Consider the following 20,382-nt stretch of genomic DNA (forward strand, 5'->3'; position numbering starts at 1 on the left):
TTACTTGTAACATATATTAAGATTTTTCATCAAATATGCTGTATTAATCGATTCCTTAATTAATTTCATTTTTGCCCCAAGCACCTAATGAATCATATTTTTTCTATTTGATTTATTTAAACTTTTTGCTGCAATTTCATATCAAATACTCAGGAGCCCACAAAGTGATTGACAGTACATATCAGAAGGTCACACAAAATAAACAATGCTTACTTTGAAATTAAAATAACATAGCCTACAGCAAGACACAAACCATGAAAAAAGGCAGACATAGTCACTGAAAATGAATACCTATAGATACGTGTCTTGAGGTTCCAAAGAAGGTGTACAGCAGGACTGGATAGAAAGATGAATAAAGGCCATAGACAGGAGGCACAGCTGCCAGCATTGCATAAGCTAAACCTGAAAAAAGAAGAAGATGAACATCCGGTCACTTTCACAACGATTACAAAACTTAATATAAAATGTAGATTTTTTTTTTCTGTCTAGATTAGCAACACCCATAATAATATTAGTATTATAAGTTATTTTTTATTTATTTATTTTTTTTCGGGGGGGGGATTGGATAACACGACTTTTACTATAACAAAATTAACGCTCAAAAGCGTGACAAAGTCGTTTGTTATGGTTTCTAGGTAATTAATCTACATATATAATTTTAAACACATAATATTTCCTTCATAAGATTTACAATAGCACTAAAAACACATTTAACTGATTTGTATCACGTTCTGAAGCAAGTCAGAAAAATGGGACATGAGGGCTAAAGCGGAGCACCACTTAAGAGGCCTTGAATACCATTACGTAAGGGTTGATTTAATCAACCTAGGATACCTTGCCAGGAAAGACAAGATGTTTTTAGCGCTGGTTTATCCTGGGTTTACTCCTAAAATGAAGTGGTTAATGCAAAATGTATTTGTTTGGTTCTTATACATATGTTTGTCTCCTGATAAAACAGTGATAAACTGGGTAAAACACTGTGTGTGTGTGTGTGTATATATATATATATACACACACACACACACACACACACTACTGTGCAAAAGTTTAAGGCAGGTGTGAAAAAATGCTGTAAAGTAATTGCTTTCAAAAATAGACATGTTAATAGATTATATTTATCAATTAACTAAATGCAAAGTGAGTGAACAGAAGAAAAATCTAAATCAAATCCATATTTGGTGTGACCAACCTTTGCCTTCAAAACAGCATCAATTCTTCTAGATACACGTGCATAAAGTCAGGGATTTTGTAGGCATATAGCCAGGTGTATGATTAAACAATTATAAGAAACAAGTGCTAATGATCATCAATTCAATATGTAGGTTGAAACACAATCGTTAACTGAAACAGAAACAGCTGTGTAGGAGGAATAAAACTGGGTGAGGAACAGCCAAACTCAGCTAACAAGGTGAGGTTGCTGAAGACAGTTTACTGTCAAAAGTCATACACCATGGCAAGACTGAGCACAGCAACATGACACAAGGTAGTTATACTGCATCAGCAAGGTCTCTCCCAGGCAGAAATTTCAAGGCAGATAGGGGTTTCCAGATGTCCTGTCCAAGCTCTTTTGAAGAAGCACAAAGAAACGGGCAACGTTGAGGACCGTAGACGCAGTGGTCGGCCAAGGAAACTTACTGCAGCAGATAAAAGACACATCATGCTTACTTCCTTTCGCAATCGGAAGATGTCCAGCAGTGCCATCAGCTCATAATGGCAGAAAACAGTGGGACCCTGGTACACCATCTACTGTCTGGCGAATCTCTGGTCAGAAGTGGCCTTCATGGAAGACTTGCGGTCAAAAAGCCATACCTCCAACGTGGAAACAAGGCCAAGCGACTCAACTATGCACGAAAACACAGGAACTGGGGTGCAGAAAAATGACAGCAGGTGCTCTGGACTGATGAGTCAAAATTTGAAATATTTGGCTGTAGCAGAAGGCAGTTTGTTCGCCGAAGGGCTGGAGAGCAGTAAACGAATGAGTGTCTGCAGCCAACAGTGAAGCATGGTGGAGGTTCCTTGCAAGTTTGGGGCTGCATTTCTGCGAATGGAGTTGGTGATTTGGTCAGAATTAATGGTCTCCTCAATGCAGAGAAGTACAGGCAGATACTTATCCATCATGCAATACTATCAGGGAGGCATCTGATTGGCCCCAAATTTATTCTGCAGCATGACAACGACCCCAAACATACAACGAAAGTCATTAATAACTATCTTCAGAGTAAAGAAGAACAAGGAGTCCTGGAAGTGATGGTATGGCCCCCACAGAGCCCTGATCTCAACATCATCGAGTCTGTCTGGGATTACATGAAGAGAGAGAAGCAACTGAGGCTGCCTAAATCCACAGATGAACTGTGGTTAGTTCTCCAAGATGTTTGGGCCAACCTACCTGCCGAGTTCCTTCAAAAACTATCTGCAAGTGTACCTAGAAGAATTGACGCTGTTTTGAAGGCAAAGGGTGGTCACACCAAATATTGATTTGATGTAGATTTTTCTTCTGTTCACTCACTGTGCATTTTGTTAATTGATAAATATAAACTATTAACATGTCTATTTTTTAAAGCATTGTTACTTTACAGCGTTTTTTCACACCTGCCTAAAACTTTTGCACAGTACTGTGTGTGTATATATATATATATATATATATATATATATATATATAATATATATATATATATATATATATATATATATATATATATATATATATAGATAGATAGATAGATATGGACCTTTGTTACTATACAAAATGAAAGACATTGGCTTTACGAAAAATTACAAAAGATACTGACAAGCACTGCTGTGGAAACGGTTGCCTAACTAATGTTCACTACAACAATACACAAATTGAAAATTGAAAAATTCCTTGTTAAATCTAAAGCCTTCAATTTAAGAAAATGCTGTCACCTGGCTGAAAGTACAGCATAATGACATACCTCACCCACCAACAAGTACTGGGCTGGTCATACTGTATGTGTGAAACAGTGTCACAATACTTGCTGGGAGGTGATGAAATGCTAAAGTCAACAATTAAAACAGCGTAAGCACATACATTTATTCTTCAGGATTCGTGTTTGATAAGCAAACAAACAAATGCTTTGCAGTTTTACTATAACTTTCAATTTTCAAAAATAATAAATTAAATTTGAAATACTTTTAAAAGAACAAACAATTGTATGTTTGTTTTTATATACACACTGTAATTTATAAATTCTGTGAATCCAACATATAGGTGTGATATATACTGGTTCATGCTGTAGTTGGCATTTGAACATGATAATATAAAAATTGAAATTATTGTTTTATCAGGAATGAAAGTGAAATTAAGAATACAAGGATGACATTAAAGTGAGTGCAGCTGACAAAATAAAAACTCTCCGGAAGCTGTATCTTATGGTTAGCAGTGAAAAATCATGTTTGTGACTTGACCTTGCGCAACTTTCTAATATAGTACAGGCCATACCAAACAATCCTTTATTATCTGAGCTGCTGGAAGTAGCCGTGGCAAGGTTCTTTGACCAAATAAGAAAAAATAAGCATACAGTATGAGGGGTTTAGAGACCCCCATTAAGTATTCATGTTTGGTGATCAGAATTCGTGTTTGGTGTTAGCCGATTGCTTTAAGCTTAGACTTTTCTGTCCCTTAGCAATAAGATGAAATACAGTGTATACTAGCCTTAATTAGCATCTATCATGGGTACATTTGTACCCGTAAAATGCGTTAAAAAATAGCATAGCTGGGAATTCATTGCCAGTGGCTTTATTATTGCTGCAGGCTACCAACAGCATCAGGCTTGAGCGACCACTTAGAGCTGAAGTAAAATCTCTTAAACCTAATTCAATGAGGAAGATTTGTTTACACACGTGTATAATATATTTATATATATATATTATATATATATATATATATATATATATATATATATATATATCTATATAATACCGATATATATAATATATATACTATATATATATTGGCCAAATGGGCCAAAAACTATACCCTCCCATACTTTAATATTAAATTAGATATTTTGCATTTTCTCGCAAAAAAAAAATACATGGAAACACACAACCCAAAGTACTACCAAAAGACAGTGAGAAAAAGGCGACTTATTTTTCGTTCTTCATGGAAAATGCACCAACGCTACACTTGCACTTCCTGAATCATTTCACCTCGATGAGAAATCTGCCGTACATTTTCAAGAACTACATTCTTATCAGCTACAGTAGGCTTGTTATCTCTTAGCAAGAGGCAACTTATGGTATCAGTTTAATAGACATATGCACAAAGAGTTGTAAAATAATTAGTAACACTAGAGTTCTTGGTTTCTGTCCACACAGTAAAATGAATGGTCAGTAACCAAGTTTGTCTTTTGACAGTGTTTGTACAAATGGTGAAATTGTGATTTTGAATTAAAATATATATATTTCAATAACTAACTGTGATTCAAGACTTCCTTATGAACAGGTGGCCTTTACTTAGTGTAATGTACCACATAAAGATGGAGATTAATCAGCGTGATCTATGGAGAAGTGATCTTTAATGCAGGTTTAGTTTAGTTTATTCACTTTCTGCCCACAAACATCTTATGCAGCACTGCAAGCAGTCTTGGGGGACACATTCGGCACAGTCCCACTTAATGCCTCCATCTTGAAGCAAACCTCTACTGATAGCGCGTGCTACATTTTACCTGCATGCAACTATAGTAAACATCCTCATTTGTGTTGAATAATTCCAGGCACACATGTTTATATAGAAACAGATGCCAAGTGTGTGCCATATAAGCAACCGCAACCTGTTTTCATTTTTTCTCTTCACGTGTGTATGTAGAATAATAACACATCTGTTTCTCTACTGTAAATCACACATTATACATCTACAATCTTGAGTGACTTGTTTCCTATAAGAATCAGATGTTTCTTGTAAATTTCAACTAACCTTGAGGTAGTTGCATTACTCCAGTACTCAAGCCAGAAATAATATCTCCCAACAAATATTCCTTTACTGGATATGAGGGTAGCCATGTCAGAATCGGTAAGAAACTATACACAGCCGACTGCAATTTCTTGGAAGAACAGCTGAAAAACAGTAAATGATAAGCTTTCAGTATTTACATTTCTTTTCAATCCAGCATCAGACAACCTTGTAAAACTAGAAGCTACAGTACAAATACAAATAAAACAGTGTTTCTTAAGTAAGCAGATACAATAAACTAAAATATTTTGTTACCTAAGTGCAATGAATTGGACAATGGCATTTAATGGAAAGGCTACTACATTAGAATGAAGGATGTGTAGTATGAGAAAATAACAATCTGATATCCATGAGACACCCACGACACCACATAAGTCACTAGACACTGGGCAATATTTCAAAGGGAAGTTGGCACATTGGATAGATAATCTGTTATTCTTTTTTTCTTGTTAGATCTGTCTAGCATCCACTGCAAAATACACATTTTTGTTATTCTCTGCCAATACGATGTTTTGCCAAAAAGACAGCAGGGATTAAACACAGTGGTTTGACTGGTGGTTTAGAATAATGAGGTCAAATTGCAGTGTACAAATCAGAAGTGTAAAATACACACAGTCTACCAAGAGAAAACATAAAGACACATTCAAACTTTTTTTTTTTTTTTTTTACATTTAATCAACTTAAAGTGGAACTTTTGTGACAGCAAAGGTCTAGTTTAGTATTCTCCAATCAGTACCAAACTTAGTATAACTCCTGATCACAATGAAACTGGGGTCATCAGTGGTACCAAGGTTAGTCAATCAGTGGATCAAACTCATTGAATTTTCCTGTTGGGTGCATCGAGTGGACTAATTTAAGTAAACTGAAACTGACTCCACACAATGGAAAACAAATATTTATTCACCTAAGGTGCAGCCCAAATATCACATGCCGGGTGAATTTATGGCATTATAAAAAGTACTGTACAACACCCTATGTATATAGAGTTTCCTGTTATTTGTAATACATCAATATTAAACTACAGCGCTTTCAAACCATTACTACAATTCAATATGTGGGATTACAACAGGAAATTGTATTAAATAAATACAAAACCACCTGGTTTTGATCCTTATCTTTTGTAGGGACCAACCTTATGCACATTTGAAAGCTCCCTGTTGTTAACAGCAACCTCCCTGCTGAGTGTGTAACACTAGAGATAGAGGCTTGCGTAGGTAAATATTGCTAAATGTAACCCTTTTTTTTTCTGACGTTCCTCCCCATGTGTTCGTCCTCTATTCTGAAAGTTCTGTGGTTTTTAACTGACTGTTTAGCATGTGTTCCTGGTGTATACCACCGATCAGAAGATCCAACAATCTTGAGAAGATTTTTAACTCTCAAAATTAAAAAAAAAAAAAATAATAATAATCAAAACAGCACCCCATTTTCTTTTTATATTAAAGCAACTTGCTTTTATTAAAACAAATTACCAGTAGTAAACTGGATGACGTATCTGGAGTCATGCTCATAGTGCACACAAGAATGAAAATCAACTTTCTGAACATTACACATTAAGTATCTGTACAGTGTTTAACACGAACATTACTGCATCTCTTGAAACAGCAATTACACTATATAACACAATTGTTGTTCCTGGGTAGTAAGTGTTATCTCCTAATTGCTTATGCCTCAAAAGTATAATCGTAAATCTCGAAAAACTACTCACTTCTAAATCTTTTGTAGTCATTTTTGTATTACTTTAGTATAAATACATGTTAATTTGGATTCATATGTTGTTTTTTTCTGACTTTATGTGAACGAAAAGACACACATTTGCCCGTTTTCCCAATGGAAATAGTGATATTTTGAAATATCACTGTCCTGGTCACAAAAGCAAAGTTTGTGGGGAATAATAGCCATTTTCTATACTTTTGAGGCATAAGCAATTAGGAAATAACACTTACTACCCAGGAACAAAACAAAAAAAAATATTGTTACACGGTGTTATTGGAAAGAGCATTATAAAATCAATATTTTTTACCATTTAGTTTTTAAGTTATGTAAATACAGACATACATACCGAAGATTCTGAGATAACTTTTGTTTTATTGTCTGTGGTTTCTTTTGCTTCCTATGCAGCAGCCCTGTTTCGATGTATCCCTCATTATATACAGGTCGGTCCACATGGTACATTAATGTCCTGGAAATATTCTCAGCTTCTGGTTCGTGTTCCATATCGAAAAGGTACTGTACATTTCAGAAATGCACACAGTACAAAGAAGAAAACCAGACCTTTGACTTCTCCCTATCAAATGCGTAATTCTGTCAAAAAAGCAGACAAGAAAGAAACATGTTTTTGATTATATTTCACAGGTTATTGAGAATAAAGTCCTCTGTAAGCTTACCTGTTACTCAGTTTCGATTTTCAAAAAACAAATTGATGCTTTAGAGCATTACTGTCAACATATTCATCTTTAATGTTGTACCAGTTGATGTGAATTCTAATATTCAGCGGAATTATAACCTTAGTAATCGTAAATGTAAATATGCAGCCATAAATGTAAATATACCTTATTAAAATATGAAATTATATGTACTTTGACTTCTGATGACTTGAGGCTTATTTGACAGAAACCCAAAACACTACAGATATATACAACAAATGTATACATAACTAGGCTGAAGTTCATTTGGAAAACTGGGGTGACTGGGTTGAAGCATTGCAAAATGTAACAAAGCTTGGTATAATTATAGGGAAAGTAGGTACAGTTAAGCATAGTCATTTCAAAATACATATGGTAAAGCACTTTTTAAACCGCTGATAACCTGACAATAAGCACCTTACTTAATGCTGTGATACGATTAACCGGTTTATGGAAGCCCAGACAAAGTCGTCTTTTAATATAATACAACATATGCTGTTGCCCGTCTCGCACTGGGTTTGATAATGAAGACAACACTAAATAACATGTGTGAAACCAATCTAAAGTAAAAACTACTGTCTACTAGTAGCACTACTAATGGTAGTGTCGCTACATCATCTGTCACCAGTTTACGCTTATTTTAAGTTTACAATATCTCTGAAACCGAGAGAAAAAAAAAAAGTTAATTTAAATGTTGTCATTTCAAAAATAAAATGTATTATATTATACACACACACACACACACACACACACACACACACACACACACACACACACACATATATATATATATATATATATATATATATATATATATATAATATAAAATAGTACTTTAATTTTATAAGGTTAATCAATTACTAAACTCTACAGTAGCTAGTAAAATTGGTACTGTATGTAAAGCACTGTTTGTTTACTTAGTCTCTGTGCTCTGTACATGTATGCACTTTCCTTACTGAAATAGTATGAAAATATAGTTCACCAAATATTACCTTACCTTTTTTCACGTCCTAGAATATCACTACTCAACGAGAATTAAATTTACCCGCACAACCAATCTCTAGTTACAGTTTTACTCTGAAATGCCATTAACTATAACAATGATTACAGAAAGATAGATTACAGATAGATCTCATTCCATGTTGCAAACTCATTGAATCACTCGCTGAGGATCATGGGACTTGTATTTCGACCTACTGTACACGGCGAGCCATCGGGTACACAAAAAACTACACATCCCAGCATGAAACAGGCTGGTGGGTGTTTGACGCACTCTCTCCGTCTCTGTTTTTTCAAAGTTTCTATAGAAACAGGGAAATGCACGCAGCTTGGAAAACAGCCCAACATGTTTGGCTTAAAATACACCTTGCGTGTGACGCATGTCGAAGGGTTTCATTACTATATTTTATGTTACAGCAGTAGTTTAGTATTGCAATAATAATGTAGCATGATGCTTCTATCGTGTAGTAATATGGCTTGTGCGGTGATACCAATGATTATGTGATTAATGTTACACATGTTACGACATTGTTCACGCTATAGTTTGTTTAGGTTATCCAAATGTATTTTAGATGTTTTCTATGAAAACCTTCTTGACAGTACAGTACCTAACTAGCATGAGAATGTACCTTTATGTACTTGTACCTTCTTATGCAGGACGGTAAGAACCAGAATGTTGTTTATTTCTTATTTTTAAATCTTTTTTTTAATGCATTTCTAGAAATGGAGTAGTTACAACTGTGCACATAATCTGGCCCTACGACGCTAAACCATGCTTGCAGCTAAAAATAACCTAATATTTATGAAGGTTGTGACAGTGTGCGTGTGTATGTATGTGTGTGTGTGTGTGTTTGTTAATTTTTCACGTGTGGAATGTGGGGGTGATTATTGATTAATTGTCAGGCCACTAACATATAAGGGAGGAAGGTGCACTGTTTGTGAGCCGTGTTATTGTTTGTTTCTTTATAAATAAATAAAATACAGCTAAAAACTTACCATTATGCCTCCGGGTCTGTCACATTTGGTGACAAGCGGGAGAGCGCGACCCCGACACATCCTGAAAAAAAAAAACTTATCGAAAATGGGGAGGCGGCAGTGGCAACGACAAAGCAGCAAGAGGGGGAGGAGCCCTGGAAGCCCTAGTGTTGCCAGGAAGAGCACCGCTGGTGGGGATGTCTGGAAGTTCCCCCAGACTGGTGCACCCTCTGTGAGGGGTATGGGCACTGCTGTCCCTATGCAAGACCTGCCTCGACAAAGCAACACCAGCCGGAAGCAGTGTTGTGGAACCTTTCTTGTGTCAACCCCCAGCTGCCCCTTCCCATGCGGGGAGGTGGAATGGGTTGCCTGAACAAGGCTGGGCGAGGCGGGGAGCAGAAGAATCGTCGTGGCTGAGCTGGAACAAGGGTTGAGCTGTTTTCCATGTGGCCAGTTGGGAGGAGTTGAGGAGTTGCTGTCTGTCATGGCAGAATGGGAGGAGCCATCACTGCTGTCCCGTCTGTCAGAGGGGTAGGAGCTATTGCTGCCATGCTGTGAGCCAGTGGAGTCATCGTTGCCATCCTGAAAGGGAGGAGCTATTGCTGTCATCCCTAGAGCCAAAGGAGAAGGAGTTGCAGGCTAACCCCCCCCCAAAATTTTTTTTGGGGGAGAACGGCAGGAACCGGCAGCCTTTCCACCACCGTGGCCAGAGGAGCCGGCAGCACCACCAGCCCCATCACCGCCACTGTTGCTGGGGAAGCCAGCAGTTGTGGGCCAGGGGACGCCCCAAGAATGGACAGTGGACATTAACTCCCTCCCACCCTTGCTTGTGCCAACCCCCAGCTGCCCCTTCCCTTGCGGGGAGGTAGAACGGGTTGCCCGAACAAGACTGGGCGAGGCGCCACGCAGCCGAGGCACGGAGCAGAAGAATCGCCGTGGTTGAGCTGGAACAAGGGTTGAGGAGCTGCCATTCCATGTGGCCAGTTGGGAGGAGTTGAGGAGTTGCTGTTGACATGCCAGAATGGGAGGAGCCATCACTGCCATCCTGTGAGCTAGAGGGGGAGGAGCTATTGCTGCCATCCCGTGAGCCAGTAGAGCCATCGCTGCCGTCCCGAGAGCCAGAGACGGAGGAGCCATAGCTACCATACCACAAGTCAGAGGGGGAGGAGCCATTACTGCTGCATCCTGGGCCAAAGGGGAAGGAGTTGCAGTATATGAATTGATTTTTGTGACCACTTAATCCAGCAACACTTTTTTTCTTACTATTTAATTATTTAACAGCATTTGTACATTTCATATCCTCCATGTTTCACAACGTGGGGACGGGAGATGAACAAGAGTAACTAAAAGTTGCAAGCAATTACAGCTTCCAAGGAGTTATTGTGAAATGTAAGCAGATTACTTTGCCTTTGGGGCAGTCTCTCAGCAATACATATATTTCAGTAATGAGGCTGGTATTGAAATGACTACAAGGAGTGTGCCTCCGTATATTCGCCGCCCTGCCCCCTCGCCCAAGAAAATAATTGTTAATTGATTTGCAATGGAAAATATCTGACAAAGTTATTGCTTAAGGGGGTGTACCGGAACTGAAACAGTAATATAGTATTGAATAAACACACATATCATGAAATAATAAACAGATTAAAAAACACACATGCAACTCCAAAGGGTACAAGGGTATGAAGCATGCCTGACCTTTATCGTGTAAAATTCAAATGGCAAGATTATGAAGGGGGAATTCCAACAGTTTATTCTGTGGTGGTGTAAGTCTCAGACAGGATTTCACCCCTGCAATAAATCTTGCTGACGCTGACCAGCTGAATCCCCGGAAGCACAAGGTACAGAGTCTTTTAAAATAAGTGTTTAATAGGCATTCAAATTTGTATTATTTTCAGTGCATTGCAGCAAATGTCTTCCCTGTGCATTCACTTCATTTGACTCTTTTTATGATTTACTACATTTTGCTTTAATTACTAAAAGTCTATTTTTACTTTTATTCGATGGACACATCACAATGGCAAATAAAAATTAGAATGGTTCCCTGAGGTCTTTGTTTATGGCGAGCATTCAGTTTCCTGAAACCTTTTTTCTAGTCAAATGTTAAATGAATTGGACCCTTAGTTACTTTTAACTTAATTTGAACAAACATTAATTTTCCAAAGGTCTCATTCATTTTCCACATTACATTACTTAAATCATAAAGAAGCAATTTCAAATGCAAACATGCTCTGAGGTAGAAGCTTACAAAGCAAAGCATGCAACAGTGACACATGGTGGTGAACATATGAAACACACTTTTTTTTTATATACAGCAAACCACATTTTATTCCAAAATACAATCTTGCAAGTTTTTTTTTTTTTTTTTTTTTTTTTTTTTTTTTTTTTTACTGCCTTAAATTAATTAGCTGCTGTTGTTTTTATTTCTAGTTTTTCTCCTTGGGAGTAAAATGGTTTGATTATCTGAGGATTCACTTTTAATATGTATGTTTTTGTGTAGATAAACATTTGTGTTCTACATACTCATTTTCCTTCATCTGAACTGTTACCTTAATGCATGGATCAAATTCATTGTCTTGCTCACTGGCTTGTCAGCTGGTTTATTAAAATTTAGAAAGGCAAATTCAAAGTGAGTTGGGGAAGATCATACCTGTCTCATGCAACACTTCAGAAATCAGTCCTGCAGCAACTATACATGTCATGCACTGGCATTGTAACTATCAAAGAAACAGACGTCAATATCGTTGGCATATCATGAAAACTAACGGTAAAAGCATTTTATCATCATCTCATATTACCAGCTTTGATTATTATTATTATTATGAGAGAGATATTGCGGCAATCTGGAGGTAATGTTTCCAACCCGAGCCTTGGCAATCATTCACAATGCAATCTGAGACAACCTCTTCCCAACGACACACTGGACATCACCAGGACTTCTCAGGAAATATATTATCATTCAATGATAAAGGATAACCAAAACTACATAGAACAAGGACCGTAGTCTCCTTTTTATTGCAACCCATTGTGTATGCCCACAGAACTGTGTTACAATTTTTTCTCTATATACTCACAAGTATTTCTGGAAGCTAATACAAGTAATAAGAGTATTGGATGGCTGGAGGAAAATTGTTAAAGAGGAAACATCTCTTTATTCTCTGTAATAGTTTAATATAAATTCTTAAAAATCCAGTCCACTTGCTGGAGGGAGTTTCTTCAGCATTGATCATGTTACTGGAATTATCTACAAGCACTTCACTATATTTGTGAGGCTGGTTGTCATGAAAGCTCTGCGTTAACATGGTGAGAATAGAAATTAAGCTTTCTCCCGAACACATGTAGCACGGTGTTCGCTTGCTATATCACTACTGTATCTGACTCACACAGCACAGAATTAGTGTAGGCTCTTATACGGTAAAAGACATGTACACTTTAATATCACCAACCAAAATAATAAATCACGGAACATAAAGCGAGCACTTTACCACTGCCGACTGAATGTGTTTCTTACTCAGTCATGGTAAAACAATCCCAGGTTGGGATGTATGATGATGTTCCTATACAGGGTGATTAGAAAGTAGGTTTAACACACCAATGCACCGTATCATTGAAGTGGTAAACTTACTATCTACTCACTTTGTACATTTGTTGAACATGATTTAGCTGTGGTGTCTTATAACACAGTCTTGCAATTGGTAATCAAGGTTGACTATGTTAATATAATAGGGTTAAGTTTTCATTGCACTTTATTTTGTATTTATAATTTAAGATGTGTCTTTTTCTGTTGAACTTTGATTATTTTATGATTTTAAAGCACATGTGGATGTGTTTAAGGAATTCATGTTGTAATTTATTAATTAGTCCAATTGTTTGTAGCTCAATACTTTATAAAGCTTCATTAAGAAGAACGAGGAGAGTTGGGAGGACGTTCAGGATAACAAGCTGGAATCAACTCCCCAGTAATGTTGTTAGAGCTGACACCCTGGGATCCTTCAAGAAGCTGCTTGATGAGATTCTGGGATCAATAAGCTACACACTAAAAACCAAACAAACAAGATGGGCTGAATGACCTCGTTTGTAAACTTTCTTATGTTCTTAAGTAGGAGCAGTGGCAGGGTTTTTTTAAAAACTACTACTTTGTCTGTGAAGTTTATGAACTGTAGCGTATACTGGCGGTGGTGTGTATCTGCATGTATCAATTGTAGCTCATGTCTTGCCACTGCTGCTTTCAACCCAGCACCGGCTCTGTCTCAAATGAGGGGGTTGGAGGAGATCTGAATCGTATTCTGAATCGTCTGGATGCCCACATTAGTTTAAGTAGTTAAGACGTCTTACTTTCAGCTGCTGAAATGTTGGTGCATGCTTTTGTGATGTGATTGGACTACTGTAATGCTCTGTTTTCTGGCCTACCCTCAACTTGTTCAGAATGTGGCAGCTACAGTGCTTACTCCTATTCTTAAATCACTGCATTGGCTTCCTATTAAATTCAGGATTGATTAAGATTCTGTTTCTTACTTATAAAGCCCTGTATCCGCAGGATCTGATTGTACTTCCAGTCGCACCCTACGGTCAGGAAGTGCAGTTCTTTTGGTCATCCCTGGGAGTCACTTAAAATCAGGAAGGGGTAGAACTTATAGTTGTTGCGCGTCTCGTCTCTGCAACTCTATTCTAAATGATATGGTGCAGCTACAATTGAATCTTTTAAGTCAGGTTTAAAGATGTATCTATTTTAACGTGCTTACTGTTAGGCTGGGTTGTTAGCCCTTTGTTTTTTGGTCTTGTTGTAAAGCACCCTGGGATGCTTTGCATGAAGAGCGCTATATAAGAGCAAATTGTATTGTATTGTAACGGAGACTTATGGCTCAGGTTCGTTTTCAACCTTTTACCCAGCAGACACACAACTTACAGTTTAAAACCTAACTCCCATCTGGAGTAATAACTAAACTGTTGTTTTTACACTGAGCGACACCAGCGAGCGAACAAAGTTGCCGAATGTCATTCCACACCAGATGCGACTTGGAAACGATCCAAAAGATTGGAAATAAATACATGACCCCGCCCGTGCATTCCTATTGGACATACCTAGGGCTTGTCATACATACTGTCCCATTACAAAACAGGTCTTGTTTTGATAAAAGTTTACCACTCTAACCTCCGGCAACTTAGCTGCAAAATAAAAGTTGGACTTTTAAAATCTATAGATCACAGTTACTGAACATCCCTATCTATCCAACAGTTTACTTGTTATTAGCAGTAATTGTACAGATGTGGTAATATATATTTTTTTTTCATGGTACCAGTAGTAGTAGTCTGATTTGAAGCACGATACATCTCCATGTGTCATATAGGGTTCTAGATGAAACTCAGAGACAATCAATCATTTCAGATCGTTGCTTCAAAGGTTTATTGCAGTGGTCATCAAACAACAGAGCGCCCCGGAGAACAACAGTCACTTCATCAGTAACTAGTATATTCTACCAGGGTACAGCACACACATGGTTTATATCGTTTTAAGAGACATCCCTTTACCCTATCACAATATGGTACGCAGCAAACAATTAAATGTGGGGTTGCCTCCCTTTTCGTCTCATTATCCTGGAGCTACCAATCAAGGTTAGGTATGGGGTTCGAATGTCCCCCTCCTGTGTGGTTGTTATGTTCACTTCAGAAACTAGATAAATACCAGTTTATGATTGTGTAAGGAGTGGTTTGTGATAAATGCTTATTGCACATTCTTATTTAACTCCCCTATGCCCCCGGACATCTGGCCCAACCTATTTGTGTGCTGGAACATCCTTTCTTTTCCTCCTGTTTTTACTAGCTGCACACTGATAAGTTACAAACTGCAAACTGCGGGGGTGTTTGTTGCTTTGATATCCTTTTCGGTCCCTTCAGTCAGAAGTCAGCTGGAAAATAGTAGTATAGTTGAACTGATATTTTCAACAAAATTATTTTATTGTTGTACGTTTTATATATACAACTTAGTGCAATCTCAATTTTCTTTACAAATTCCTTCTTTTAATCATTTTTGTTTATTAACTAAGTATTTTAAAGTGCTCTTTGTAGTGGTTCAATTTGCAATCATATAATGCGGGGGTGCCCAACCTTTGCATGGATGGGCCACATAGACAGACCCAAGGGCAACCTTGAGTTGGGCAAACAAATAAGACTTTTTCATAAGATTTTAAAAGAACCATAAATATAAGTTCCAGTTTTCAATGTCTGCCAAAGTCATTTGTATTTACTTATTTGCGTTTAGCTTGTTATTAGATTGCAAATGTTTGTTTCTGTTCACAGGACTATCTCTTTCAAAATAAAATAAATACTTCAAACAAAACAATCATCAGAGTGCCAAAGACAGAACAACAAAAAAACAGTAAAAAAAACCCACAGAACTCTCTCTAATTACGAATAAAGAAAATATACACTTACTGACATCGTGAGAACCTTGAGGTTGTTTCTCAACTATCAGTTTGTCAAAGTTTGGGTCAAAGTTGGAAACACTCATCACGCGACTTCAGCAGATTGTTCGCAGATTTTTGAATTTATCGTTGGGAAGCAGGGAGTAAAGCTCGACCAATTTCTTCTCTTGAAACATATCCTTTAAACCTGAGTTACACTGCAGCTCAATAAATTCAATTTGAAGAGAAGCTGGGACATTATCCACCTCGGCAATAAAGGGGTTTTCAAACAGACGAATGTCGTTTGCTTGTGACTTGAAGTCAGAAAATCTGCAGAAGCGGAAATATTCAATTTTTGAGTTTATTTTAGCTAGTCGTGTTTTTTTTTTTCAGCTTTATTTTACACAAAACATACAGAAGAAAAAAAACACAATGTCAACCGCTTTATTATTACTATGTTGATCTTTATTTCCTGTAATTTTTTTTTTTTTTTTCACGGTACTGGACAGCATTTCTTTCGACTTAACCTCAAGTTTTTTTTTTTTAATTTTAAATCTTTTTTCTTGTGCAGTCATAGTTATTACAGTGCAGTTTTACAGTAGCCTACGTAGAGAAGTCGAAAGAAATACTGTCCAGTTGATTACAGGAAATATAAAGGTCTCGTTGTATTTTTTGTATTTCTTCTGTAAGAGTTTTGTGTAAAGTATAGTTGAAACCCGGATAAAATAAACTTAAAAACTTCACCTTGACAATCCTGCGCTAAGAGCTATTACCAAGGTTACCATACGTAGCCTACCTTATTTTGTTTCTACTCGTGGGGACGGCTTGACGTGCTTTCATTACGGAGCAGTTTATGTGGCTTGCGTGGAACCCTACAAAACATAGCAAAAAACCGTGAAAATTATAATATAAAACCTGTGAATCGCTGTAAATTATGCCAGCAAGCAGGTCGCGGGCCGTAGGTTGGTCACCGCTGATACAATGGCAACTGCTGCACCTCATAACAACGTTTCTGTTTTACACGCTCAGTGTAGACGCAACATTAACCCATTGCGTAAAGTAATACAAATATGACTACAAAAGATTTAAAAGTGAGTAGTTTTTCGAGATTTACGATTGTACTGTACATTTACAGTATAATCGTAAATCTCGAAAAACTACTCACTTCTCAATCTTTTGTAGTCATTTTTGTATTACTTTAGTATAAATACATGTTAATTTGGATTCATGTGTTGTTTTTTTCTGACTTTATGTGAACGAAAAGACACAAAAGCTCCCGTTTTCTCATTGGAAGTAGTGATATTTCAAAATATCACTGTCCTGGTCACAAAAGCAAAGTTTGTGGGGAATAATAGCCATTTTCTATACTTTTGAGGCATAAGCAATTAGGAAATCACACTTACTACCCAGGAACAAAAATTGTGTTACATAGTGTTATTAGAGCCAGGTGTAACTCTTCCTGTCTCCCCGTGGCATTCTAGGGGATGTAGTTCTTTGGGCCCTCCATACCCTCCTCCCCCCAGTCTGTTACATCTGCAAAAGGAAAATCCATTTCCTTTCTTTGATAGCTGTGGGAATGGGTTCATTTAGTTAATGGAATATGGGCACAATGGAGGTGAGATTGAGGACTCGCTAGGTTTTATGAAGCACAGTTGTTTTGATTTGAATACGTTTCATTGAGAGAGCCCTCAACCACATCTCAAAGTCACCAATGTAATTAACTCTGGATTGTTTTATTCTGCTTAGGTGCCCTTCAGAGCTTTATAACCTGTGATGCTGACATGTTAACTACTGTGTCTAACTTGTGTAGCTGATTAAATATGCCTCTGTTTTTACAAAGCCCTGGGGGAAAAAAAAGGATCTATCTGATATTTTATTTTTGTAAATACGAAAAGCATATTTTATCAGTGTGCGGATCATTTGGGACTTTTAACTATCTTATAAATAAAAACATTAAACTCCATTTTACTTGTCCTTTACTTTCCTTGTGGTTCATGTCATTGCTCCTTACCAATAAAATAACCTGTACTGTCAATCAATCAATCTTTGTTTTATATAACTAAGGCAAATTTGGGAACCATTTGCATTTGAGTTGCTCTTTTTTTATAGAGGTGGTGTAGTTGGATTACTGCACACCATGGTGGTGGCTTAGCCTGAGGTTAGTTTCCCCCACTGTAGCTGTGCACACTCCTATACTGGTTTGGCTTCACTACCTCGTCCCCGTTACATTAATATAGTAGTTCATGGTTTTAACTGAACTGAAAACTGTGGTGTAACATGGCTGAAACACAAACTAAAGCATCCTTCACCACTAATTATAGCCCAAAACATCAATCTATGAACCTGTTCAAGAAAAGATTTTCACTGGTATGCCTAGATGTGTACTGTCAAGTACATTAACATAAGCCTGTGCAAGTGAGCAATTCTAAATCACTTGTGGCTCTTCTAGGATCTCCTTGAACAGTACAGAGCTTTGTTCCAACTAACATACATAGCTCAATTGAAGATGTTCAGTTAATTATTAAGGACTTAGTTAGAACACGGTGCCAGAATGGAATGGACTGAAAGAGCCATGTGAGTGCCACTGATCTAATTCTACGATCCATCTGCCGCTGGGATTGAGCAGAAATCAGTTTCAAATCAATCCAGTTAGTTTCTCTCAGCAACACAGAAATATCACTGCAATCTAAACTGGGGCTATGAGTTTGGACTAAGGATTGAGAGAAATCGCTCTGGTTTAGTCACGTCAGAGTTCATATCCTGGATGGCATTGCCACTGTCAGTCTAACTCTACCCACATTATGCGTGAAATGTTTTTTTTATAGTGCATGGTATTCTTGGCTTCTGTCAGAAAGTTTAAACATGATTGTTTAAACAAATGTTAGTAGAAAATGATCAAGCCTTCGCACCACTGGGCATACACATCTGTCTGTATCTGTACTATGGTTTCAGCCCCCCAAACCCTATACACGTAGCACAAGAACAATTGTGAGAAACAGTGGTAATTGATTTACAAATTAGCAAATTACAGTCTCTAAGGAGTGTGTTGGATAAGTTTCAACCTCAACCATAACCCACATTAAAAAATGAAATAATGGAAACTATATTTTCCCATTCATCTCTTAAACTCCCAGGTCTTTAGATAGCTAACTGTTGCGATAGCATTCTTCTGTCTGGCATGGTCTCACTACTTCATGGGATGAATGCCAAGCCTCCCTTTTTATATTTACATGGTTCAAAATAAGATCCCATTCAAAACAGCTCTAGGACTGTATGTATGAACTAAATAAAGAGCACCATTTATAGAATAAGCAAACAGTAGACCAAGGAACTTATTTATCAAGTGTGCATTTTTCTAAGTTACTGGCAAAATCACAACATCACAACTATGATGACAACAATGCACAGGAAGTACATACTGGAAGTTTTTTTAAAAAGTTACCGTCATTTCCAAAGGCAAAATCACAAATAGATGTTGTGGCTTATTGTTTGTACATTTTTCCATGCTTCATTACCCCAGTTCAACATTGTAACCTTTCTGGAATTGGGCACAACTGCAGGAGGGACTTTTTTTTTACATTTTCCCTTTGACTGTAGTAATTTACAGGGCACCATCACCCCTGGATTTTATGCATGTTTGGTTCTCGCTACTTTTAGTATAATATTACTAAAAATAATAATCAATGACGTACATCTTTATTGTTTTCCAGAGTGTTTATCAGCTAATTAAGCAGTCACATCCAATCACTTAATTTCTCTCCTAACATATATATACAATTATTTATACATTTACCAAAATGAAGCTCACAGCACTGTTTTTTAAAATCCTTTTTCTAATATACTGCCTATGTCGGCAGATTCTTAAATAGCTCAAACCTCCCCAGTGCTCCAGCTATTGAAAGTTAGTGAAGGGAGACTGAAGCTATCATACTCTTCCTTTCATTTGTTAGCACCCAGAAGAAACAACCCTTTCATTGCATTCACTATTCTTACATCTTTAATTTTCTTTTCTCCCTGCAGACATTTATGTTAAATGTTACTGCTGAAGATCAAGGGACCACCTCCAAAGATGTCCTGCACTAGACCTTCCACTATCCACATTAGCAACATCAATGACGAAGGACCAATATTTAAAAACAGCATTTATATAATTTATTAATATATATATATATATATATATATATATATATATATATATATATATATATATATATGTATAACAGTTAATTAAATTTTTTATTATATGACAAGTAGAGTTTATCATGAGATATAATTTAATGTGACTAAAGTTGAATAACTTTATTCTGCATTTGCTGTACCTCGCAATTACCTTTGCCTTTGCATCATTTGTATCTCTTATTTTTCATTTCTCATATGTGCATTTTATAGATGCTGTTTTACGTGAGATACAGGAACTGTTGACTCCATGCATTGCTAATTGCAATCTTAATCACATAATGCGTGATTGTTGGTTATTCCCCTGAAAACAGGAGGAAGGGCTTTTTGTTATAAAGCTCAGAAATAATGAAATCAATTGCCCACTTTGGTCTGGGAAGCTGGGACTTCAACTGTTTTTAAATCGAGTTTTTTTTTTATATAAATTAGTTTTTCTAGCCTTTGCTTTTAATGAATATAT

At 37.0% G+C, this 20,382-nt stretch overlaps 1 protein-coding gene across 3 annotated transcripts in view; it reads right to left on the reverse strand.

The window, feature by feature from the left end:
• LOC121318374 (prestin-like) overlaps nt 1–16,732 on the reverse strand; it is a 32,979-nt gene extending 16,247 nt beyond the window's left edge. The window contains exons 1-4 of one of the 3 annotated variants that reach the window (XM_041254955.1): nt 16,543–16,732; nt 7,032–7,273; nt 4,937–5,076; nt 292–402 (exon numbers count right to left, since the gene is read on the reverse strand). In XM_041254955.1, coding sequence (XP_041110889.1) covers nt 292–402; nt 4,937–5,076; nt 7,032–7,186 — 406 coding nt within the window. In that variant the 5' untranslated portion in view covers nt 7,187–7,273; nt 16,543–16,732. Of the gene's footprint in view, nt 1–291; nt 403–4,936; nt 5,077–7,031; nt 7,274–8,371; nt 8,522–9,369; nt 9,648–16,542 lie in introns of those variants that run through there. The other 2 variants (XM_041254954.1, XM_041254953.1) reach the window with 2 other exon arrangements.
• Nucleotides 16,733–20,382: the final 3,650 nt, after the last annotated feature.

Source organism: Polyodon spathula, chromosome 7, assembly GCF_017654505.1.
Source record: "Polyodon spathula isolate WHYD16114869_AA chromosome 7, ASM1765450v1, whole genome shotgun sequence".
NCBI classification, from domain to species: domain Eukaryota; kingdom Metazoa; phylum Chordata; class Actinopteri; order Acipenseriformes; family Polyodontidae; genus Polyodon; species Polyodon spathula.